General features: G+C 47.9%; 1 protein-coding gene across 1 annotated transcript in view; it reads left to right on the top strand.

Moving 5' to 3' along the window:
* Positions 1–23,766, top strand: part of LOC144823118 (transmembrane protein 218-like) — a 42,166-nt gene that overhangs the window by 7,075 nt on the left and 11,325 nt on the right. Inside the window, exons 2-3 of the mRNA XM_078681312.1 lie at positions 3,270–3,395; positions 19,974–20,076. Coding sequence (XP_078537438.1) covers positions 3,286–3,395; positions 19,974–20,076 — 213 coding nt within the window. The 5' untranslated portion in view covers positions 3,270–3,285. The remainder of the gene's footprint in view (positions 1–3,269; positions 3,396–19,973; positions 20,077–23,766) is intronic.

Below are 23,766 nucleotides of genomic sequence, written 5' to 3'. Positions count from 1 at the left end.
GAGGAAGTGATATCTAAACCCTCTATGATCAGATCATGTTCTCCACTCGACCCCTGCCCTATTAGAATTTTTAAAGAGCCTACACCCTTTCTTTTTCCCTAGATAACTATAACTATGATGTGTAATAATTCTCTAAAAAGTGGGGTGGTACCTACTTTCTGCAAAACCTCATTAGCTCTGCCACTTTAAAAAAAAAAAAAAAAGGAAACACTAGATCCTAATGTTTCTTCCAGCGACAGGCCAGTCTCTTTTCTCCCAATATTATGCAAAAATCCTGGAAACCTGGGTCATTGCTTAGTTGGCCTCTTACTGTGAGTAAATTGGTTTGTTTATTAACGTAAGATTTTGGATGCTGGAACCTCAGGAGCACTTATCCTTCTTGATTTGTCTGTGGCCTTTGATACGGTTTGCCATGTTGTCTTATTGGAAAGACCTTTCTCTGTTTGCCTGAGAGACGAGCCACTCAGATGGTTTGAATCTTTCTACGAGAACGGAACGAATGGCAGTTCAGTTGGGAACTTTTCATTCAGTCTTTAAAGACATTATTTGTGGTGTTCCTAAGGGGTCTGCTCTCAGCCCCACGCTTCTCAACTAATATATATTTATTTTTATACATATAATATATCGCATGCTCACGAGTTCTCCCTTTGGATTAGGTAATTAATCCAGCTTGGCCTTACAATCTAAACAACAGTGCTAACAGTGCCAGTATCGATGAAAGAATGGTTCTGGGACTACAGAATCCACAAACCCTTGCACAGCACCCATCTGAGCTGTCCCATTCAGGGTCGTGTCAATATAGATTTAAAGAGTGGAACGGACCAGAACAGGCACACACTTGATTTGTCCAAGCCTCTGAAGGAGTTTCATAACTCAAACGCGTCAGGCATTAAGGACATAAACGCTGCTTTGAATATCGACACACAGTATCTACCAATACAATGCAATAAATTGCTGCTGACTTCTGAGTGCTTCTTGCAGAAGGGCAAACTCGTGAGCATGATATATAGTACCTCTTCCTCTTCACAAACAAATAAATAAGCCTTGTTGATTTCTCACACCTGGGTATGCAATAGTCTAGCAAGAATAGCACAGCCAACTTTTAGCATTATTGCTCAAGTTGAATTTAAGTACCATCAAAACAGATCCTAATAGATCAGCAATGGAAAATCACAAGGAACGCGCGCTTCCAACTGGTCAACTTTTTTATACTCCACAGGGCTTATTTTACACCAGCAAAAATGAATCGGCATTTCAATGTGAATTTGGCATAGCCCCGCGCTGCAGTACAGTGGGAGCAGATTTCTCCCACATGACGTGAGGATGCCCTCAGCTCAGAACGTTTTGGGAGGAGGTAGTAACACTTTTGCAGGCTGTCACAACTAGGAACAGAGAGCCCACTATAGGCCTCTGTTTGCTGCATTGGTTCCCTCACACCTCTAAGAACAAGATAACGAGCAAATTCATAGATTTAGGGCTCTTGCTGGCAAAGAGGGAAATCACAACTCACTGGAAGGCCAAGAAGGGCCCTAGCTTTCGGAGATGACAATCGAGGTTCTTAAGTGGGCGTAATGCGAGGGTACTACGAGATAGCGCGGGTCGCCAGCTGCAAACAACGAAAAGGCACTAGAGATGGCGAGGGCCTGGGAGGCAATGGTGGTGCTATTAAAAATTCCAGATACAGACTCTAATGTGGATTCGGGCGCTCCAGAGTTAGATGCGCTGCCTTGAGGGACTACCCTATTTTAGGGAGATGGACACTTTGATGACTTGCTTGGGTGCTGTCTCTGACGGCAGAGAACTGTGTCATTGCTTGATGTTTTGAGTTTGATTAATACCAACGCAGCTGAGACCTGTAACTACAAATGTCTGTATATAGTTGTTACGCCAATGGGGAGAGGGGTAGGACACGAGGGAGGGGTGGGAAATTGCATTTAGCAATGTCAGGTTCGTGATGGGAGGATATATGTATCTCTTTTCTGATTCATTGGCAGGATTGATTATTGTAACTGAGCCAGCATATTGGACAGCAGAGATCTATGGATAGCAGTTCCCACGGAATGCAAATTATTGTGATACGAGCATCTGCCAGATATTAGTGATTGTCCTCAATTATGATTACATCTCATTGCATGCCAACCTGATTGCACGCCAAGCTGATTGCACATTTATCCGGATATTGATTCTAATTGTGTTGTTTGTAAAAAAACAATAAAAATATATTAAAAAAAAGATCCTAAGGCCATTTAGCAATTGCAAACACTTGCCATTTGTTAAATAACAGGGTTTGCAACTTCAAAATGGCTTTTTGATATTTACTAAAACTGATTTTGCAATTAGGTAAGTTCTTACAGAAATGCAAAATGGTTTAAGAATGCATATTGAATTGCATTTTGATAGGGGTGTACTTAGGGTGCCCCTTTCAAATTGTGTTTTGAATTGATGTATATCGGTGGGTTGGAACTGCGGTTTGTCAAACCATTGATAGGTTACGGACTCCTGAGAGGAGGTGGTAACTTTTTAGCAAAGTGTAAAGAGTCCTTTTAGCACCCCTTCTCCTTTGGGAATGTAAACAATCTTTTTCAAATGGGCAGTGCTCCCACTCAGACGTTTTTTACTTTTCAATGTAAAACTTTTTCCATAAAAAAAACTTTTGTCAATGGGATCCTACGCATGATGATCTGCTGACCCCAGAAGCCCATCATTTCTGTTAGCTATGATGGCATCCAGTCGGAGTAAGTTGCAATTTGTGACCTACTTCATGAATAGTAATGAGGTAAGTTGAATCGCAACCTACTCCAAATGGTACATTTGTGTGATTCGACCTATAAACTAACAGGTCTGTTTGCAGAATCAATATGCAAAAAATCAGAAGTCAATACCAATTTATCGCCACATTTTATGCGCATCGATTGTAAGTCTGCGCCCAAATTACATTTGCAGTTGTGTTTTTGTTTGAGAATAACCTATTCTACATTGAAAGCACTCCGATACGCAAGTGCCCCTACTGCCTCCCTATGCAATGCCAATGCACTGTGATTTGACCACACCAACTTTAAATAGTTATTGTAACTTACTGCCATACACTCCAGTCTTATAAGCCAGTTTAAAATGGTACCTGTGCCGTTTGTAATCCTTTTTCAGATACTCTGCTCCTTAACTGAAGGAATGATTCCTTGTTCCAAGTCTGCCCGCAGAAGCACTGATAATCTTTAGATGGTCCAAGTTATCAGAAAGTACTCTAAACCCTATCTTTTTGTTTCCTTTAGCCATCTTTCTCCCACAATGGCTGGAACTGTTCTTGGTGTTGGTACTGGCGTCTTTGTCCTAGCTATCCTGTGGGTGTTGGCTTTGCTGCTGTGTCTGCTGTTATCTAGAGCTGCAGGGTTTGCAAAGTAAGTGGTTTGTCAACAGCATGTTTTTATTTCAATGTATCATACAATAAAGCTTTTACACCTTGAACCAGAAGTTCGTCAATCAATCAGGAGTTTGTATAGCACGACTACTCGCCTGTTACGGTCCAAGGCGCTGGAGGCTGCTGCTCCATCTGGTGGTGGAGTTTCAGTCGATGAGCCAGGCTTTGAGATCCTCTCTGAATTGAATCTGCAACGGGGATGGGCAGGGTTTTCCAGGTCTAGGAGGCGAGGTAGGAGCAGGATCTTGTTCTGATCTTGTTAATCCGTGGGACAGTGGCCAGGGCAAGTTAAGTGTAGCAAACTTGTCTGGCGGGAACGTGGAATGAGAGGCGGTGGTTCAGATATGCTGGTCCTGTGTTGTGGAGAGCTTTGTAGGTATGTGTGAAGAGCTTGATGGTGATTCTCTTGTTGACTGGGAGCTAATGGGGTTGTCGGAGGTGTTGTGTGATATGACTGTGGCGAGGGATGTCGACGACCAGTCTGGCTGTGGTGTTTTGAACGTTCTGTATGTTCTGAGCTGTTTCTGGTGGACACCGTGCGCGTTGCCGTAACCTGATAGAGACGTCTAGCCGCAGATTCCTTAACTTAGAATATCCCCAGATGTCAGACTGGATACAGAAACCTTTCTGCAACAGCACCTCTGCGAGCCAGATGGCTCCGCCTGTTGCCTCCCACCAGGGACACTAGGTTGTTAGACGCATGTGGTCGCCTGCTTTTCGCCTCTGCCACTGCTGGCATCCGCGCCTTGAATACAGCTTGCGTGTTCACACGCGCATCCTCTTCCCTTTGGGACTTGGTTAAGGCTTTTCTACCTTCAATTTCAGAAGGCCCGCGGGTGGAATTTATCTGCCTTCTGCATGATGGCAGGGGAATGGCGCAATTCTCCCTCCGCTCTTCTCTTGACGCCGCTGACTCAGTGGGACGAACTCTTGCTTTGTCAGTGGCTTTGCGCAGCCATGCTTGGCTGCGGGACAGTCGTTTCCCGGACAATGTTTGGGATGCTCTTAGGAATCTGCCTTTCAATGGTGTGGATCTTTTTGATAGCCATGCAGATTCGGTGGTCTCCCGCCTCATGTCAGGGCTACTGTGACTCTTGCGGCACACACTTTTTGCCTCATCAGTATTCTTTTATTATGCATAGGCGATGTTGCCTTGTTGGTCTGATTTCGTACATGTCCTGGTACTCTGCATAGCCCCCGGATAGTGTAGGCGGTGGTTCCTCCATCTCAGTATTCTTTACGTGCAGCCGGACAGCTGGTTCTGTCTTTCCTTTCAGTCCTCTGAATGTGTGCTTTCCCAAGAGGACTCCCCCTCGCAGGGGTTGACACTTACCCTATGTGGGGTATTTATAGGCTATTCTGTGACTGCCTTAGCCTTGGTACACTCCTTTGGAGTTTTTCGCCACAGTCTTGCTGTGGGCTTCTTTTTTATGCCGTTCTAATATCCGGACGTTAGCATCGCTCCATTGCACCTTCGGTGCAGTGTTGCTCTGGTAATCCTTCACTGCCTCGGTATGGGTTCCTTACCGTACGGCTTCTGCCTCGCCTGTATTCGCGGGCACGTTTTTCTGCGTCCCTGTGATCCTCTTGCCCCTGATGGCTGCTCTTCTTTTGCCAGTCACTATCTTAGGGCCTTGTTCTGTCCAGTCCAGGCGCAGTTCTCACCAATGACGCCCTATCCTCTTTTTGCGCCAAGATACATCCATTGGGTGGTACGCTTCTTAGTGTTGGTGCAACCTTGGAATGCACCCTGGTATGATTTGTATCATAGGGTGTTTGCGTTGATTCTTCGACTTCTGTGGTGCTGGTTCTCCCCTCCCCTTTAAGGGCTGGGGTAAATACAATTTTCGCTCTTCAGCCCTTACTGGGCTTGTCTTTCAAGGTGGCGATTTCACCCTGTACCTCTCTACTGTACCTTGCCTTGTGCCTTTGTTTTCGGGGCACTTTCCCAATAGGAATTTTTACACATTTCCCTCCTGCTTTCAGCACAGGTGTTTTACACAAGTCTGCTTGGATTCCTGCTGTACCACTCACAAGGGGAGTGTTCTCTTTAGGATACTCGCTTCTTGAGTCTGTGGACCATTCGATTGGTTCTGACTGTTTCCGACTGTTGTCTACCTCTGCCTCCTCCTCTATCTTGCGGGCGAACGTTGCTCTTCCCGGGCGAAGGGCTAATGTGGCTTACTAGTCTGGACATTGTTCTCTACAGTTCTGCTTCATCATGACTGTTAGTACTTTTCGCGTCCTCAGTGTAACGCTTCATTTTTCGGCATTTTTCTTTGCCTCTGTATCTTCAGTGCTGTTACACAGCAAAATCGTGCTGTCAACGTTCCTCAATTCGGTGTCCGTGGTCATTGACCCGGTCTGATCGCCTAAGTGCTCTTATGTGGATGTCAAGCTTGCTTGGTGCCCCTTTTTGCCGGTTGCCTTCTTGCTATTGCGTCTCTCGCATCTGGGCTGCTCATGCAACCCTACAGGAAGGTTCTTATTCTACTTCGTGTGGTTCTACCATCCGCACAGTATGCTTCTGTTTCGATCTAGTCTTCCACTTGACAATCATTCTTACTGTAGTCCTGTTTTGGGTGCTTCTGACGGTTGCCGTCAGCCCTTTCACATGCCTCATAACATAGTGACTCTCCAAGGGCGTGTCTTCTATTTCTACAACTACTACTGGCACTTTATGTTCATGGATCGGCATCCTGCCAATACTGTCCTACGTCTTTGGCTGGTACAGGATTCAACTGTGTTTTTTCCACTGTTGTGCATACTGGACAGATGTGTTGATTCTGTCGTACCAGTTGTCTTCCCTCTGGGTTTTATTTACGCTCAGCACATCAGATGCTGCGGATCCATCAGTTCTTGGGTTCAGTTCCACTTCTTGCGAAGTCATGAACTTTCCCTTTCACACAAACCTATTTAGGGTATGTTTTTCTTTCTCTCACCCAGTATACATACATCTAGGGTATTTCATGCCGTTTCTTTGACGGCTTGTGGTACCTTTGCCACCCAATATTTTTTGCTCTTTCTGAGCTTCATAGTCTGGTGTGGCTGCGCTGGTTGCTGTCTCCAACGTGGGTCGTCCCCTTGTTGATGGCTATGTTGCCTCAGCAACTTATTGGGTTTCAGTCGCAGACCCGCCTCCTCTATGGGTATGGCTTTGGTATCTATTGTAAGTTAAGGAATCTGTGGCTAGTCGGCTCTATCAGATGAACGAGTTACTTACTTTCAGTAACGATGTATATGGTAGAGACATAGTCTAGCTGCAGATTCCTTAATGACTGCCCGTCCTCCCCGTTCTGCGAGGACCTTTTCAGGTTGGGCTTTCTACGCTCGCCTCCCTCCGGGTGGCTTGATCCTTCTGCAGGGTGACGCTTTCACTTCACTCCAACACTGGATGCTGATACTTCATTCTGTTTTAATAGCTCTACTCCGCCCAGGCTTGTAATTGGACGGTATGCTCATGTGTCATGTATCCTTTCCAACCCTACGCTCTGGGTTGTAGAGTGTGGGTTTTAGTTGTGTTTTTTTCCCACCGCTCGGTCTCCCCTTTTCTATCGCCTTAAAGTCTCTTACCACCCCTGTGCTCCATTGATTAGAAGTCTATTGGCTCTGCCACATTTTATAGGTCTCTTATTGGTGATATCATGTCTCTTTCTGGTGACGTCTTCTGGTCTATTGTCCTGGCTCCTGTGTTCTGGACTTGTTGTCTTTCAGAGTTATCCGTTGCGGACTTTGTCATCCGCCATGATGTTGTTTGCATCTTCATTACCTCCAAGGGTGTCTCACCTTCATTTTTGCGGGGGTTGCTTCTCAGAGCGGTGTTTGCTCTTTCCCTTTACTAGTTATGTTATGTTATTTTATTTTTATATAGCGCAAATCACCACTGGTCTCTAAGCGCTTCAGAAAAGGAGCAGGGCACTGCATGGCTGCAGGGCGGAGGATTAGACAGATGTCAATGCCTCTCTAAATAGGTGGGTTTTTAACAGCTTTCTAAAGGGGAGTAGGGCTGATTCCTTACGCATGTTCTCTGATAAATCGTTCCAGATCCGTGGCAGGAGGACCGAGAACGCTCTGCCCCCTTTGGTCTTAAGGTTGTATCTGAAGGAGGCTAGCCTACCGGTCTCCGAGGAACACAGAACCCGTCCAGGCACATCCTTTTGCACTCTGTCTTTTATATATTTTGGTGCATCCCCCTACACCGCCTTATGGGCTTGCAATATACAGTGCCTGGCACTCTCCTTTATGGTGCTGTTTTTCACCATTCCATGTCCTTTCATCATTTTCGCACACTGTTCCCATATTCTAACAGTTTTTTGGTGATTGCTCCACGTTGTGGCGTGGAAAAGTTTCTCAGACGAAAACTGACGTCAGCGTGCTGGGGTGGGGGGGCTTTGGAAACATATGGCTCCGCTGACAGCGTCGGGGGGAGCCGTGCGGCACCGCCCCCAGCGCGCAGAGGTGCTGCTGCGGAGAGTTTTCCAGATCCAGTCTGACGCCTGGGGATATTCTAAGTCAAGGAATCTGAGGCTAGACTATGTCTCTACCAGATACATCGTTACAGAAGGTAAGTAACTCGTTCGTCAAGTCTGCCGGTGATGTGTGCGTGGGTGACCGTCTCTTTATTCTGTGGGGGTCCATCTAAATGTCTTTTGAAGCGGGGGGCGGGGAAGCAGGATGAGCATACGGCGTTGGTCTGGTGGTTCATTGTGAGCAAGGAGTCCAGTATGATGCAGAGGTTATGTGCGTGGTCCATTGGGGTGGGAGGTGTTCCCAGTGCGGCGGACCACCAGGAGTCGTCCCAGACGGAGGGAGTTGGTCCCAGGATGAGTACTTTGGTCTTGTCCAAGTTGAGCATGAGGCAGCTATCTTTCATCCAAGTGGCAACGGCCTTCATCCCGCTGTGTAAGCTGGTTTTGGCGGCTGTGGGTTTGTTGGTGAGGGAGAGTATCAACTGGGTGTCCTAGGCGACAATGTTGAGTCCGTGGTTTCTGGCGATGGCCGTGATGAGGGCCATTTAGACATTGAAGAGGGTGGGGCTCGGGGAGGATCACTGGGGCACTCCACCGCTTATCTCTGTAGGCTCTGAGAGGAATGGAGGCAGTCTAACTCCGTGTTCGGCCAGTAAGGAAAGAGTGAATCCAGTCCAGGGCCTTGTCGCGGATGCCTGTTTTGTGGAGTCTCGTTATTGGGGTGCGCTGGCTGACGGTATCGAAGGCGGCCGAGAGTTCCAGTAGATTGAGGGCTGCGGTTTTACCATGGTCGAGGAGGGAGTGGATGTCGTCGGTGCCGGCAAGAAGTGCTGTCTTGGTGCTGTGGTTACTTTGGAAGTCGGATACAGAGATGTCCAGGATATGGTTCTCTTCGATGAACTCAGAGTGAGCGTTGATGGCCATCTCGATAACCATGGCTGGGAAGGGGAGGAGGGAGATGGGTCTGAAGTCCTTGAGGTCTGTTGGGTCGATGGAATGCTTCTTCATCAGGGGGTTGATCTCTGAATGTGTCCAGTCGTCAGGGAAGGTGGTAGTTTAGATGAAGCAGTTGATGGTGTGGCAAAGCTCTGTGTCGATGGAGGTGCCTGTTCTATGGAAGGTGTGGTACTGGCAAGGGTCCGATGGGTCTCCGCAGTGGATGCTCTTCATGGTCTTGAGTGTGTTGTCTGTGGAAAGCGGAGTCCAGTTAAGCAGGATCAGTTGGGATGTGACGTGGCTGCGTGCGGTGGTGACGAGTGTTGTGGCAGGGTCTTGGGTGTCGAAGCTGTTGTTGATTTGGGTGATCTTGTGGTGGAAGAAGGTGCCGAGTTTGTTGCAGAGGTCTTGGGAGGGTGGGATGTCTGTGGTCTCACTGTAGGGCCTAACAAACTCCTTGACGATGGAAAATAGTACTTTGCTGTTGTGTGTGCTGGCATTGATTCTGTCTTGGAGGGCTGTTTTCTTTGTAGTTTCGCGGAAGAGATGGTGAGCATTGATGTTAGTTTTGAAGGTTACATGGGGTTCTGGGGTTTTGTTGTTCCTCCATCTCTTCTCGAGCCGTCTGCAGGTGCGTCTGGACTCGTGTAGGGTGGGAGTGAACCAGTCGGCTTTCTTGGAGTGTTGTTTGCCTGGTTGCTTCTTGTGGGGTGCCAGAGTGTTTGCACAGTTTGAGATCCTTCGGTGGAGGTTGAGTGCCGAGGTGTTTGTGTCAGCCTTGTTCCAGCTAGGACAGGGGGTTCAGTGGAAGTGGCGAAGACAAAGTGCACGCAGTGGTGGTCCGTCCAGAGGAGTTAGGGGGTGTGGCTGTAGGTGATGATCCCACTCGCACTGGGTTGAGCGTGTGTCTGGCTGTGTGGGTCGGGCGGTGATTAGCTGCTTGAGTCCGATATTGGTGAGGTTCTCCAAAAGGGATGGAGTGTTTTTGTCACTGGGGTTGTCCAGAGGGAAGTTGAGGTCACATAGAAGGATGTAATCGGTGGATGCGAGAGCCTGGGGTGCGATGAGGTCTATGATGGCGTCGGTGAAGGGCGGGCGAGGGCCAGGAGGCCTGTAGATGAGGGTGCTGTGGAGGGTGGTGTTGGGGATGATCTGGAAATGGAGGTGTTCCATGGTTGTCGTTGGGTCGTGAGTGGTCAGACGGGTCGTGTTCTTGTAGACGATGGTGATGCCTCCTCCTGGTCAGTCGGCGCGGTCCTTGCGGGTGATTTTGTAGCTGTCTAGGATGGCAGTGGTGATGTCTGGACCACAGCAGGTCCAGATTTCCGTGAAGAAGGCGATGCCGGTTGAGGAGGTCACAGATTTTTGTGGCTTGTTGGTGGAGGGAGTGCGTGTTGAGGAGGATGCAGGTGAGCCGGTCAGGCGCGCTGTTGGTCGGCTAGGTGGCAAGAGGAGCAGGTGTGTTGGGGTAGCCGAGGGTGCGGCTGTAGTTCCGGCAGGAGAAGGGTCCTTGGGTGTCCTTTTGTGAGGCAAGATGGCATGCGGTGTGACATCCTGTGTTAAGGGCAAGGAAGGTGCTAGCGTCTTATCGACAGAAGGTCCAAGAACCAAGGTCCTTTGTGCCGGGCATGGACGGGTGCAGACAGGCTTGCCTTCGGCGCGCCCTCTGTACGCAGCCGAGCTCCGGCTGCTATTAAGTAGTGTGGGGGGCGGGGGGCTGGACAGCTAGGAGGCAGAAAACGTGGGGCGCGTCTCTGGAAGGGGGCAGAGCAATGGGGGTCACAGCGGCATGGCGGAGAAAAGCAGAAAGCGAGACAGAAGAGCAGTCCAGGCAGTCTACATTAGACCACCAGGGATGAGGCACAGTTGGGAGCCTGTGGGTGGAGGAGGGCATCGAGATGTCACTATCCATGTCATGAGTGATGTAATATGTGAGGTCATAAGCAGTGCTTTGTAGGGGCATAAGGTATCGTTAACACAGATATAACTGCTGAATTTCTCTGGTTTTGTACGAGTGAAATGTGAGCCAAACTAAAATGTGCCTGTAACCTTTGTTTTTTTTCAGGAAATATCTGTGTTTTAAAAAAAACTCTATTTCCAAACTATAATTTCCCTGGTAACCTTTGGTTTTTTATTTAAAGTCAATTTCTAAGTTTTTTTTAATGGTCTGTGAGTGGGTGCATGAGTCTGCGTGGAGTGGGTGCATGAGTCTGAGTGGGTGTGTGCGTTAGTCTGAGTGGGTGCGTGAGTGGCTCTGTGAGTGGTTGTGTGAATCAGTGGATATGTGAGTGGGTCTGTGAGTCTGAGTGGGTCTATGAGTGAGTGCATGAGTAGGTTACCAGCTGAGATGTGAAGTCTGTGCTTTTTAAAGGGGTTTAAAATGCTGCTGCGCGAAAGGGGCTGCAGGAGCCTGTATTACGCTCCTAACTATTTTCCACTGCTCCAATCCGGATTCAATTCTGTGTCTCTGGTTATAATAGACCTCTACTTTTTACATTTTTAATAGGGTGGGGTGGGGACACGCAGGCCCCCTCTCTGTGTCGATTTTGGCACTGTGGACCGCATTCCCCCGATCCTGGCCATTCTCCAGTGGCGGAGGGGGACCTTGTGGCCTTCGTCCCTGGGACGATTTCGACCCCCGAAATCCCATCCCCATGGCCCTGGCTATAAACATATGGGGGAGGGTGCAGCGAGAGGCCCCTCTCCGGGGCCCAGCCAGGTCACCTGGAGGTCCCAGGGCACCCTCTGTGCAATGGTACTGCGAAGGGAAACCTCAAAGCCCCCGCGGACCCAACCGGCTCCATGCCTCCTGCAGGAGCTTGCATTGCTCTGACAGACAGGGAGCTTCTGAAATGCTGCTCCCTGTCCGTCTGAGGAAATGTTTTCATCTGTTCCCTGCATGCATATTTGCGTGCAGGGAAACAGATGAAACTTCTTCTTTCTGCAAGCTGGAGCTGTTTGACAGCTCCGGCTTGCAGAAAGCGGAGTTATGTTTGCTGTTGCTTGGTGTAATCTGTCAGCTTCCACCAAGTAAAAGCAAAGAGTTACCCCATCCCCCCCGGGTGTGTAAACACCTCGGTAGGTTACAGGAGCTGGCCCTGGGGGAGGGGTGGAGGTCCTGAGGGACATAAATGGCTCCACGGGGTGGGGGGGCTACGCACCCCCTCTTTTGCGGAAGTTCGCTCCAGGGAGGTGGTGGTCCTCAGGGCCATGGGTTTGCGACAGACTCCGTACATTAATTTATTTCAGCTGCCGGGAGCTGGTGGTCCCCGGAGCTGCAGGAGAGGCTGTACGGGCCCTCCCTGCATTCATTTTATGTTTAGCCCTGGGGAGGGGGCGTTGCCTGGGGCTGTGGGGGGCAGCGCGGCCCCCGCATTTATATGTTCGAGGCATGTGGGCTGCTGAATTCATATCTTGTGCATAGATCGCCGCCTAGTGTTGGGTCCGGATGATTGCACATTGTTGTCCTGGAAGAGTCTTCGAAGTATCACGAGATAGGTGGCTCCTCCCTCGGACAACAGTGCGCATGGGCATCCTCTCCATCCTCAGATTGTTTTTTTCCGCCATTGGGTTCGGATGTTATTTTCCTTTACTCAAGTTCGGAAACTTTTCTAAAGGCCAAAAGGCCTTCGGGGTCGTCGGTATTGTTATTTCGATCGGTGCCGAGTTCTTGTTCCAGTTCTTTTCGAGCAGGAGGTCGAAGAGAGCCGCGTGGCCTTTTCGACACCAGAGGCCCGATCGTCGATGGAACGGAGCCCGTTCAAACGATGCCCCCTTTGTAACTCTTAAGTACCCGCACATCGACGTACACCCGGTGTGCAACAAGTGCTTATCACCAGACCACAATGAGGACAACTGTCTAGCTTGTGCTCGATTCAGGTCAAAGAAGACGCTTAGGCTCCGACGTGCAGCGAGGCAAACGATGACGAAGCCAGCGCCCTACCCGGTGAATATCTTCGATGAAGAAGACGATGAGGTCGTCGAGATTCAGGATCCAGAACAGCAATCTGATCCCGGTTCGGAGCATGACTCCAACTATTATCAAGACGACGAAGAAGACGTCGATAATGAAAACGTCGTCGAGGTAAGGGACGACGTATCCCCCATCGGAGCCGTCGATGACGACTCAAGCGATGAACCAGGCCCAACAGTGGGTACGGAGCTCGGAACAGACACTGAAAGGCTTCCAAGGGCTCAGGTCGAGGCATCGCCGGAAGGCCTTAGCCAAGATCTTGACGAACGTTCTATAGCCCCGTGTCTCGGCCCGGCTAAGAATATATCACACGAGCCATTGGTCGCACTACTGAAAGCGAAACCGAAAGCCATCGAGTCAAAAGCGAAACCAAAACTGCTGAAGACAGTCTTCGGATCGAAGAGTTCGAACACATCGGATTCGACAAAGAAAAAAAGTGTTGACGACCATGCGAGGTCAAAAATGCAGGGCGTCGAGCCAAAGATCGGTGCGCTAAAGTCCATCACAAAAGTCAAGCGCGTCGAACCGACGACGTCGACTGACAGCGACACAAACAAGGGACTCGAGTCTCGGAGGGTTCTCGATCCGAAGCAACGAGTCGACAGGCCACAGCTCGTCAAAGCCCTCGAGCCGAAACCCAAAGGCGCCTCGAAGGAGCACGTCGAGCCGAGGCAAAAGAGCGCGCCGCCGCCGCAACAAGCACCGAGGTCGACGCAGGGCCAAAAGCATATTGACGAAAGGGCAAAGTCGGTCGGACCTCTATCGACGCCGGCCCTGAAAAAGGTCAGTCTGTCTAAAGACTCTATGCCACCGATAAAATTCGGACTGCCCCCGACAGCACGCCCTAATGCGCTCGATCCGAAAACCGGGGTTGAGACACCCAAGACAGTGTCAATGGGAAAAAGGAGTCATCCTGTAGAAGAGGACATTGTATACCAAGAGCCCTCCTATGATGAACAGTCGAAGCTATATATCGACTCCGAATCTGGCAGACTTACCCTTTATCAAAGGAAGATCAGGCCAGAAAATCCTCTGGAATCATATAAAATTCCACTCAAAAAGACAAAGGATTCTTCTACATCACCTGTCCTTTTTGAGACTGTGAGCTACCATGGCCAAGACACTTCTGCATACTCACCCACACACACTACTGAGGATATGGGGTATGACTATAATGAACAATATGATTACCCTGCGGACACGGATCAGGATGACCCGACTCAAGCCTGAGCAGACCCTATTGACCCAGGTGAGTCACAGACTATTCCTGATACTCCTTCTTATCCTGTCAAAACTTCACCAACAGAAGATACAGCTGCGTTTAACGCAATAATAGAAAGGGCATCACTGAATCATGATGTGGAAATGCATGCTGGCCCAATTGAAGAGGACTTCTTGTTTGACACTTTCTCCACTTCAGAGAAATCAGTTAAAACTTTGCCAATGCTGAAAGGTGTTCTTAAACACGCAGGAGTCATTTTCAAAGAAACCACAAGAGCAAGGGTTGTTAACCCCAGAATTGAAAGAAAATACAGACCGGCGCCTGTGGACCCTACATACATTAAGGGACAGCTGCCATTGGACTCTTTGGTGGTATCAAATGCTCGTAAGCGTGCCAACTCACAAACTACTGGTGATGCTCCTCCTCCAGACAAGGAGTCTAAAATATTAGAAGCATCTGGGAAAAGGGTAGCTGCTCAAGCAGCTAATATCTGGAGAATTTCAAACACACAGGCCCTATTAGCCAGATACGATAGGGCGCATTATGACACACTAGAGCTACTGCTACAACATTTGCCTGATGCCTACAAAGAGGGAGCAGAAACACTGATACAAGAAGGGAAACTGATATCCAACGCATCCATTAAATGTGCGCTTGACGCAGCAGACACCGCAGCCAGGACCATCCACACAAGCGTCATGCTCAGAAGACATGTTTGGTTGCGCATCTCTGGGTTCTAACCTGAGATTCAAACCACATTCTTAAATCAGCCTGTGAACCCTGATTTTTTATTTGGTCCTGATGTGGACACAATCTTAGAATAGATTAAAAAAGACACAGAGACAGCCAAATCTATGGGTGCCTTGCAGTCACAACAATTCAGAGGCGGCTCCTGTCGTCGCTCCGGTAACAGAGGAGCTACAAGAGGCCAGGCATCCCAGCAGACTCCATACAATAAAGGGAGCACACAAACCACCTATAATAAGAACAATAGAGGTGGATACCATGGCAACAGCAGCAAGGGCAGAGGACGAGGGAATAACAACACCAGATCCTCCGCCAATACTAGACAGTGACACCTTGCCACTGCCCCAGACCATGTAACGCCGGTCGGGGGCAGATAACAACAGTTCCTGCCAGTCTGGGAGAGCCTTACCACAGACAGGTGGGTGAGACAACTTCAGTACGGCTATTGTCTAGAGCTAATCTCCACTCCACCCAACATGCCCCCAAAACACCGTCCTATGTCCGCAGAGCACATAGACTTATTGCAGCAGGAAGTCATCAGCATGCTGCAAACTGGGGCCATAGAACTCGTCCCTATACAGCAACAGGGTACAGGGGTGTACTCGCTGTACTTCTTAATCCCCAAAAAGGACGGGTCTCTCAGGCCAATACTGGACCTCAGGCCCCTAAACCAATACATCTTGTCAGAACACTTTCACATGCTCACTTTACAGCAGGTTCTACCATTACTCAGTCAGGGAGACTTCCTTGCAACACTAGACCTAAAGGATGCGTATTTCCACATACCAATACATCCAGCACACAGGAAGTATCTCCGGTTTACCATACAAAATCAGCACTACCAGTTCAAGGTACTGCCTTTCGGGGTGACAACGGCCCCAAGGGTGTTTACCAAGTGCCTAGCGACAGTAGCGGCGCACCTACGGAGAAATCATATTCACATCTACCCCTATCTGGACGACTGGCTTATCCAAGCAAAGTCAGCCCAGCAATGTGCCGACCACATGTCCCGCACTATTCACCTGAAAATGAAATGAAATGAAAAAAGGGACTTGCTAAAGCGCACTGTGGCCAAGCGGCTTCCTGGCGCTGAGAACTAGTACCTGACTCTACAGAGCATCCGAGAGGGCTAACAAGGGAAGGCCTGGGCAAAAAGAAAAGTTTTCAGGGCTTTGCGAAAAGAGGGGTAGGTGGGAATAGAGCGAATAGAGAGGGGAAGACTATTCCAGAACTGGGGGGCAAGAACCGAGAAACGGGTGCCCCCTGTTCGGGATTTGCAGAAGCGGGGGACTTGGAGAAGAGAGAGAGATGAAGAACGGAGAGTGCGAGCCGGGGTGTAAGGAGTGATTAAGGAAGCAATAAAAAGGGGAGCAGAGTGGGTATAAGCCCGGAAGGCTAAACAGGCCAATTTAAAAAAAGATCTAAAGTGCACAGGGAGCCAAAGAAGGGACTTGAGTACAGGCGTGATGTGGGAGGATTTGGGAAGGTGGAAAATAAGACGGGCTGCCTGATTTTGAATGGCCTGTAGCCGTCGAGTTTCGAAGGCCGGTATGCCCACGTAGAGGCCATTCCCATAGTCAAGGCGGGAAGTGATAAGGGCCATGACTATGGATTTGAGGGCGTCCGTGGAGAAGTACCGGGATATTTTTCGGATGAGACGGAGGGATAGGAAACAGGAGGAGACGACGGAGCTAACTTGGGCATGCACCTCCTACACAGCCTCAGATTCTCATTAAACTACACAAAGTCTCATCTCCAACCCGCACACGTACAACAGTACCTGGGAGCGACAATAAACACTCTGGCAGCGAAGGCACAGCAAAACTCAGCAAGAATCAACAGCATTCAATCGCTGATTCAGGGATTCAGACCCCAACACTCGCTCCCGGCACGGGTGTTTATGCAGTTGATAGACATGATGGCCTCCTGCATCTTCATAGTCCCTCACGCGAGACTACACATGCGTCCGCTTCAGGAGTGCTTGGCACAGCAGTGGAACCAGGCTCAAGGACAATTGAAAGACCTAGTGTTGGTGACCGGTCGCGCATACCACTCTCTGCAATGATGGAACCCACAAAACCTTTGCAGGGGTCGACCGTTCCTAGAGCTTGTGCCACAAATAGTGCTGACAACGGACGCATCTCTCCTGGGATGGGGAGCGCATGTCCTCCATTACACAGTGCACTGGCTGTGGACGACACAGCAGAAGAAGATGCACATCAACCTGCTGGAACTGATGGCAATCTTCATGGCAATGAAGGCGTTCAAGGTACATTTGTGCAACAAAGTCGTGTTGATCCGGACGGACAACATGACTGCCATGTACTACATACAGAAGCAGGGAGGGACACACTCTCCACAGTTGTCACACCTAGCTCAAAGCATGTGGAAGTGGGCCATTCAGAGAAACATCTTCCTCATAGCGGAACACCTCCCAGGCAAGGACAACCAAATGGCGGATCTGCTCAGCAGACACAGCCACCAGATGCACGAGTGGGAGATACATCCCTCAGTGCCTCAACCGTACTTCCAGCAGTGGGGTCACCCAGAGATAGACCTGTTTGCCACAAGGGAAAACGGAAAATGGCAAAGCTTCGCCGCCAGGTTTCCACATCCGCAGTCTAAGGGCAATGCGATATGGATGAACTGGTCAGGCAAGTTTGCGTACGCTTTTCCCCCAGCCCCGCTCATACCACTAGTGGCACGCACACTGCAACAACACTCAATGACACTCATCCTAGTTGCTCCAACGTGGGCGAGGCAACCATGGTACACCACGTTCCTAGAACTTTCCGTGGTGCCTCATCAAAGGCTGAGATTAACACCCAGTCTTTTAACGCAGAGCCATGGCGACATTCAGCACCCAGATCCGCAACAGTTGAACCTTGCGATCTGGCTCCTAAAGTCATAGAGTTTGGTTACCTGAACTTGCCTCCTGACTGTATGAATATTATCAAAGAGGCAAGAAGACCTACAACCAGAGCATGCTATGCGGCGAAGTGGAAATGATTTGTCATCTATTGTACCAATAATGACATAAATCCGCTAGATGCATCTACTCAAAACATCATATGTTACCTGTTGCATTTGCACAGATGCAATCTGGCTTACAGTTCCATACGTATACATTTAGCTGCGGTGGCAGCTTATCTTCAGAACAGGCAGCACCTTTCACTCTTCAGAATACCTGCTATTAAAGCTTTCATGGAGGGACTCAAACGAGTGATTCCTCCAAGACACCCACCTTCGCCTGTCTGGAACCTGAACGTAGTTCTAACCAGACTGATGGGACCACCTTTTGAACCTCTACACTCATGTGAGGTACAATTCCTAACGTGGAAAGTGGCTTTTCTAGTGGCGATTACATCCCTTAGAAGAGTTAGTGAGCTGCAAGCTCTAACTATTCAGGAGCCATTCATAAAAATTCACGCAAATAGGGTTGTGCTACGAACAAACCCTAAATTTATGCCGAAGGTGGTATCCCAGTTTCACATCAAACAAGCTATAGAACTGCCAGTGTTCTTCCCAAATCCAGATTCAGTGGCAGAAAGAGCTCTACATACCCTGGACGTTTAGAGAGCTCTCCTGTACTATATAGACAGGACAAAACCTTTCAGAAAAACTAAGCAACTGTTTGTTGCCTTTTCACCACAGCACAAAGGAAACCCCATTTCCAAATCAGATATAGCCAGATGGATTGTTAAGTGCATACAAATTTGTTATCAGAAAGCTAAACGCACATTAACAGTTCCCCCAAAAGCGCATTCAACACGCAAGTTAGGGGCATCCATGGCTTTCCTAGGAAACATTCCTCTAGAAGACATATGTAGAGCAGCCACATGGACTACCATACATACATTTACCAAACACTACTGCGTAGATGTACACTCCAAACAGCAAGCAGCTGTAGGACAGGCTGTACTCAAGACTCTTTTTCAGACTGCTGCAGCTGGCACGGGCAACCGCCGCTAAAGGGAGACTGCTATACATTCTATGCACAAGATATGAATTCAGCAGCCCACATGCCTCGAACAGAATATGCTAATTACCAGTATGCATCTGTTCTTGGCATGTAGGGCTGCTGACATTCATATCGCCCTCCCTCCTCCCCGGTGCCTGTCGCAGCTGTAGCACTCAGAAATAATCTCTAGCATGGACATCACTTACTGTATCATACTCCATCCCTGCCACAATGGCGAAAAACAATCTGAGGATGGAGAGGATGCCCATGCGCACTGTAGTCCGAGGGAGGAGCCACCTATCTCGTGATACTTCAAAGACTCTTCCAGGACAACAATGTGCAATCATTCGGATCCAACACTAGGCGGCGATCTATCCACAAGATATGAATGTCAGCAGCCCTACATGCCAAGAACAGATGCATACTGGTAAGTAGCATATTCCTTCTATATATATATTCCAGAAGTAACATGACTCTAGAGGAAGGCCCATCCTCTTGGGTTGGGGCTCGCTGGTGGGAATCACCACCATATATTGCAACTGAACAGAACTCCTCCATCAAGAAGTACAAGCCCGCCTGCTGGTATATAAGCTAAAAACGTTATTAATTTTAATCATGGCACAGTACTGCATAACATGTTTCAACCCTCCTGGGCCTTATTCATATGCAAATGCTGGGTAGTTGATCATTGGTCTTTTAAGGCACATGGTAAACTGATAATGAGGAAAGACTTACTTACAGGTAAGTTACAATTAATACCAATAGTGTTGTTTTCAAATTACTTTTTTCATGTTTTATCAGCAATTATTGTCTGCTTTATCACAAACATATATAGTTCTAATTTCTTTGTTGCAGAGATATTCTCATATTTTAAATGTCTAGTTTCCAGTATGCACTATGGCACTTAAAAATCCTTTTCTTAACCCTTAATAGGATCAAAACAACTCAAGGCACTTTAGTTGGTGATGCACAAATGATAAATATTCACTGAAACCAGATTTCCTCACTTTGTCATTTGTGTGCAATATAGTTTTTCAGTTAAACTGTACGTCTGCAAAATATAGTGGCCATTTAAATGGAAAATGTGCGGTCTGTAAATGACAGTGCACTAGCAAATTATTTAGTCCCCAGTTTTACGAAATTTGCAGTAAGGAAAACAAGCATTTGGAAAAGTAAAATCGATTTATTTTGTGTTCTCATACTTTTGGATTTCAAACTCCAATTTATAATGTTTTCTATTTTCCTTTTAGACTGTCTGTTATTTTAGTATTTTTCCTTGCTCTTATCATCACGCTTACCCTGGTGTTTTTTCCTCGAGCCACTCAAACTCCAGATCCAGTAAAGGAGACTCAGGTAACAAGATGCATTTTTACGTTCTTTCATGGGCATTATGTGCAGATGTGTGTATATATACTAGTGTTTAGGTGAATCTACTTTTTTACACATAACCCAATACAAGAAGATATTCATACTTTTATGACCCTAGTCCTAAGAAGTTATTTTGCTTTTCTTTTGTCGTATTGTGCATTGTTATCTGTGATTCTCACTGAGCACAGCTATCATAAAGACCCAATTCTAAATCTGGTTATTCACGGCTATGACATAGCAACTGTGGGAAACAAAAGTGTTTCTCACTGTTGCTGTGTCCTAAAGGAAATGGGGCATGCTCTGATAGGTCTCCCTGAGAGCCTGTCAATGCAGCGCTAAAGAGCACAGCTTTAGAAGGGAAGGCGCAGGCATGATGGGGCTGGGTGATGGGCCAATTGTGTGTTTTTTTTTTGGTGGTTGGGGTTGATGGAACTGAATCCTTTCTAATAGTACAAAAATATAGAGAACAGTCTACCAACCAAACAGTAATGACTGAAGAAATGTTCATAGCATTCAGTGCAATGCTACAAGGTTACATAACTAATCCTAATCCTCAGTCAGCTACCGACTAATGAATATATATTAGGGCTTAAAACAACACAACGAACACAAAGAAAAGAAAGTGCAAATTGAACTCCTCAAATCTAAGTGGATATGTCGTCATAAAATCTGACCACCCGTTTTTAGGTCGAGCCTATTGCAGCCTACATGTGCTGCTCAGCAAGGCTTCTTGTAATTACACTTAGTGGATCTGACTCCTCCCACGCATTGGGTTGGCTTTTGCTTGTGTATTTTTGGAATTAAAGACTGCAAATGGCTAAAGATGGGTGCATGTACCACTTCTTCTGAGAGGTTCACTCCCACGGCGTTTTGCCCCGGTAGCGAGCAGTGGCGCACAGGGCGGCAGCTGCTGTGCCTCCTTGTCTCCCCTGCACCACTCTCCCTTGTCTCCCTGTGCCCGCCCCACCACTCCGCTTGGGCTGCTTGTTTACAGAATGCCATACCGTGCTTTCACTTTCACAATGGCCACAGCCTTTCCCTAATGAAGCAGCACCGCTTCTTCTATCCTGATTCCACCTTCCTCCTACAGCTTTCGCTGCTCTACCCGATCTCCGACCTCCTCTCCCGGGGGGTCTCCCCACTCCACCATGGCACTAATGTACCCGCCTGCACTTTATAAGTGCAGCACCAGCGTGTGTACACATTTCTTAAACGGGTGCACGCTTTATTTTTGGCGGCCCACCTTTTTTTCTTTTTTTTGCACAGCACGGCTCGCACACCTCCATTTAACCTCCCACTCAATTTGTTGCACCCCCTTCCCAGCCTCTGAACCGCCCTGCTTTCACGCCAAGCTCAGGCAGAACAGGGAGTTTGTCGCTAATGCAATGCTGCGCTGCTCATCCAAGCCCATTCACCTCCTGCTCCATTTGTTCCACCCTCCTCACCGGCCTCAACCGCCTTGCTTTCACACGAAGCTCAGGCAGAAAAGTAAGTGCTTCGTAATTACTTAAATGCCTTATTATTGATCTGCGACATTGCCAGAGCTAGGGGAACTCGTGGGGACTGCATGGGATTGGATGTTAAGTTTGCACAGGCGTCACGGGTGGGAATCTAAGCCCCAGCTTCCTGCAGCACCTTCTCTGTGGCTGCCTCCGGTTTGTTGCTGTTAAAGTTTCCATGTGTCACTTTCAGCTCCACACACTTCCTGCCGCAGCTGATCCACGAAGTGAGGGGACGCAGAGCCTCGCAGCATCCCTCTCTGCTCCAGGCACCCACCTGGAAACGGAACCTCCCGTGTTCTATTCTGCATCAGCCCATAGGGATGATAAAGTCCCATCTCTGCGATCCCCACTTCCATAGTTCTTCTCTCCCCACTACTGACGTTTCGTACAGGGGTTATAACTCACGCTGTGGGCTCCTTCTAGCACTGCTTTGCCCACAACAACTCCAAACGCTGCACATGTTATGTATTTACTCTACCGCTTCCCTGCCCTTGGCACTCCCTTCGCTTGTCTTTCACAAATAAAAAAGGTGTGAATGCTATTCAGTCTCCTTGCTAGCCCTCATTCAAACTTTTGATTTCTTGGGTTACAAAATGTTTTACTCCCATATACTAAACAGCGTAACTTTCTTTTCCTTTCCTATGTATGTCTGTAGTTTTTTAAACAAACGTTATTACAAGTGTATTTAATGGGTAAAAGACATTGCCAATTACAACGCCAATAGCTCTAACACAAACAAATACGAGACCTATTGCATTTCTAATGCTTGTCTCAACCTAGGTGCTCATAAGAAGGAACAGAAAGGGAGGAGTGAGAAAAATCACATGTCCTATCTAGCCTGAGTTTTGCTATTCTTGCCCTGAGCGCTACCTCCTAGCACTGTCCCTGCCTTACCACTGGTGAGTGGTGTTCCTGCCTTATATTGAGAGTTCTATATAATATTAGTCTTATCCCTATACTTAGTGAGGTGTACACTGGATCCCACAGTCCTGCACAAACACTCAATAGGTGCTATTAAAAAAATTCAGACGTTACCAGTTAAACTTATTACTGGGGTGCATTACGTAAAATATAACATTTATTCAAAAATTATATAAAAATGCTGACGTTTCTCTGTTTATTCTTTACAAATTATTTGAAATGCTATGTTTACCTAGTGGGTCCTTGGAATGTTTGCTTACCATACTCACACTAAAGTCCCCACACACAAAAGAAAAATTCAAATTGTGTCCTGTAAATATGAAATGCCGTGTGTGCAAATTAAATGGCTCTTAAATGCCTTCCTTCACTTAATCTTCATGAAGTTACCCAGTTGAAATGTTTTCTAGAATTGTAATATATTTTTCTGTTGTGTTTTATACACCATATAAATTGTGTTCCTGTTCTTCGAATTTCTTCAAGGCAATGGGCAAGGTCAAATTATTACATCGATATTTAAATGTTCTTAAGTCTTTGACACTTGTCAATGTGATTTTTAGGTCTCGTGACCTACAATGCGTGCAAGCGCATTGAGGGACCGAGAATTCAAGTGCTCAAAATCCTCGTGAAACCACCACGGGCTTTTTGCTGCAGTTTTCATTAAGTTCACGTGGCCACAGGCACGCGCTTTTGGGCCATAAACTTGCATTTCTCCTCCCCCTCCCCAGCCAGCTTCCCCCAGGCCGTAGCAGCACTCCTCCCACACCTTTCAAGTGAAGCTTAGCTTCACTTCAAAGGCCCCTGCTGCTTCACACCGTGTCACATTTCTCCTCCCCCCTCCCCTTCTCTGCCTTCCCTCTGTCTTGTTTACCTACCCACCAACCCACTCTCTGAACAGACAGTTCAGTCTAACTTGTCTCTGCCTCTCTCTAACTCGGCCCCCTCCCCTGCCCGCCGTGTCGCATTTCTCCTCCCCCCTCCCCTTCTCTGCCTTCCCTCCGTCTTGTTTAATCATGAAAACATGTACTCTCAAAATTCTAGGCTTCGGAATGTTTAGTATTCCTAAATAAGTAAGGGCTTTCCAGCATGTACGGAGCACTTTTCTTGTGTTACTAATTCACAACCTGTGCACTATCCATAGTCTGTTGTTCCCATGTAGATTTTACTTGGGCCAACATTTAGGTCACATTACTTTTTGACAAACGCCACAGTCTGTTTAAAAGGCGTCCGTATTTCTCACTTAGTGAACGGAGTA

Source organism: Lissotriton helveticus, chromosome 3_1 (assembly GCF_964261635.1).
Source record: "Lissotriton helveticus chromosome 3_1, aLisHel1.1, whole genome shotgun sequence".
Classification (NCBI taxonomy): Eukaryota; Metazoa; Chordata; class Amphibia; order Caudata; family Salamandridae; genus Lissotriton; species Lissotriton helveticus.
Note: the sequence above shows the minus strand (reverse complement) of the source record. Positions and strands in the feature narration are given on the sequence as shown.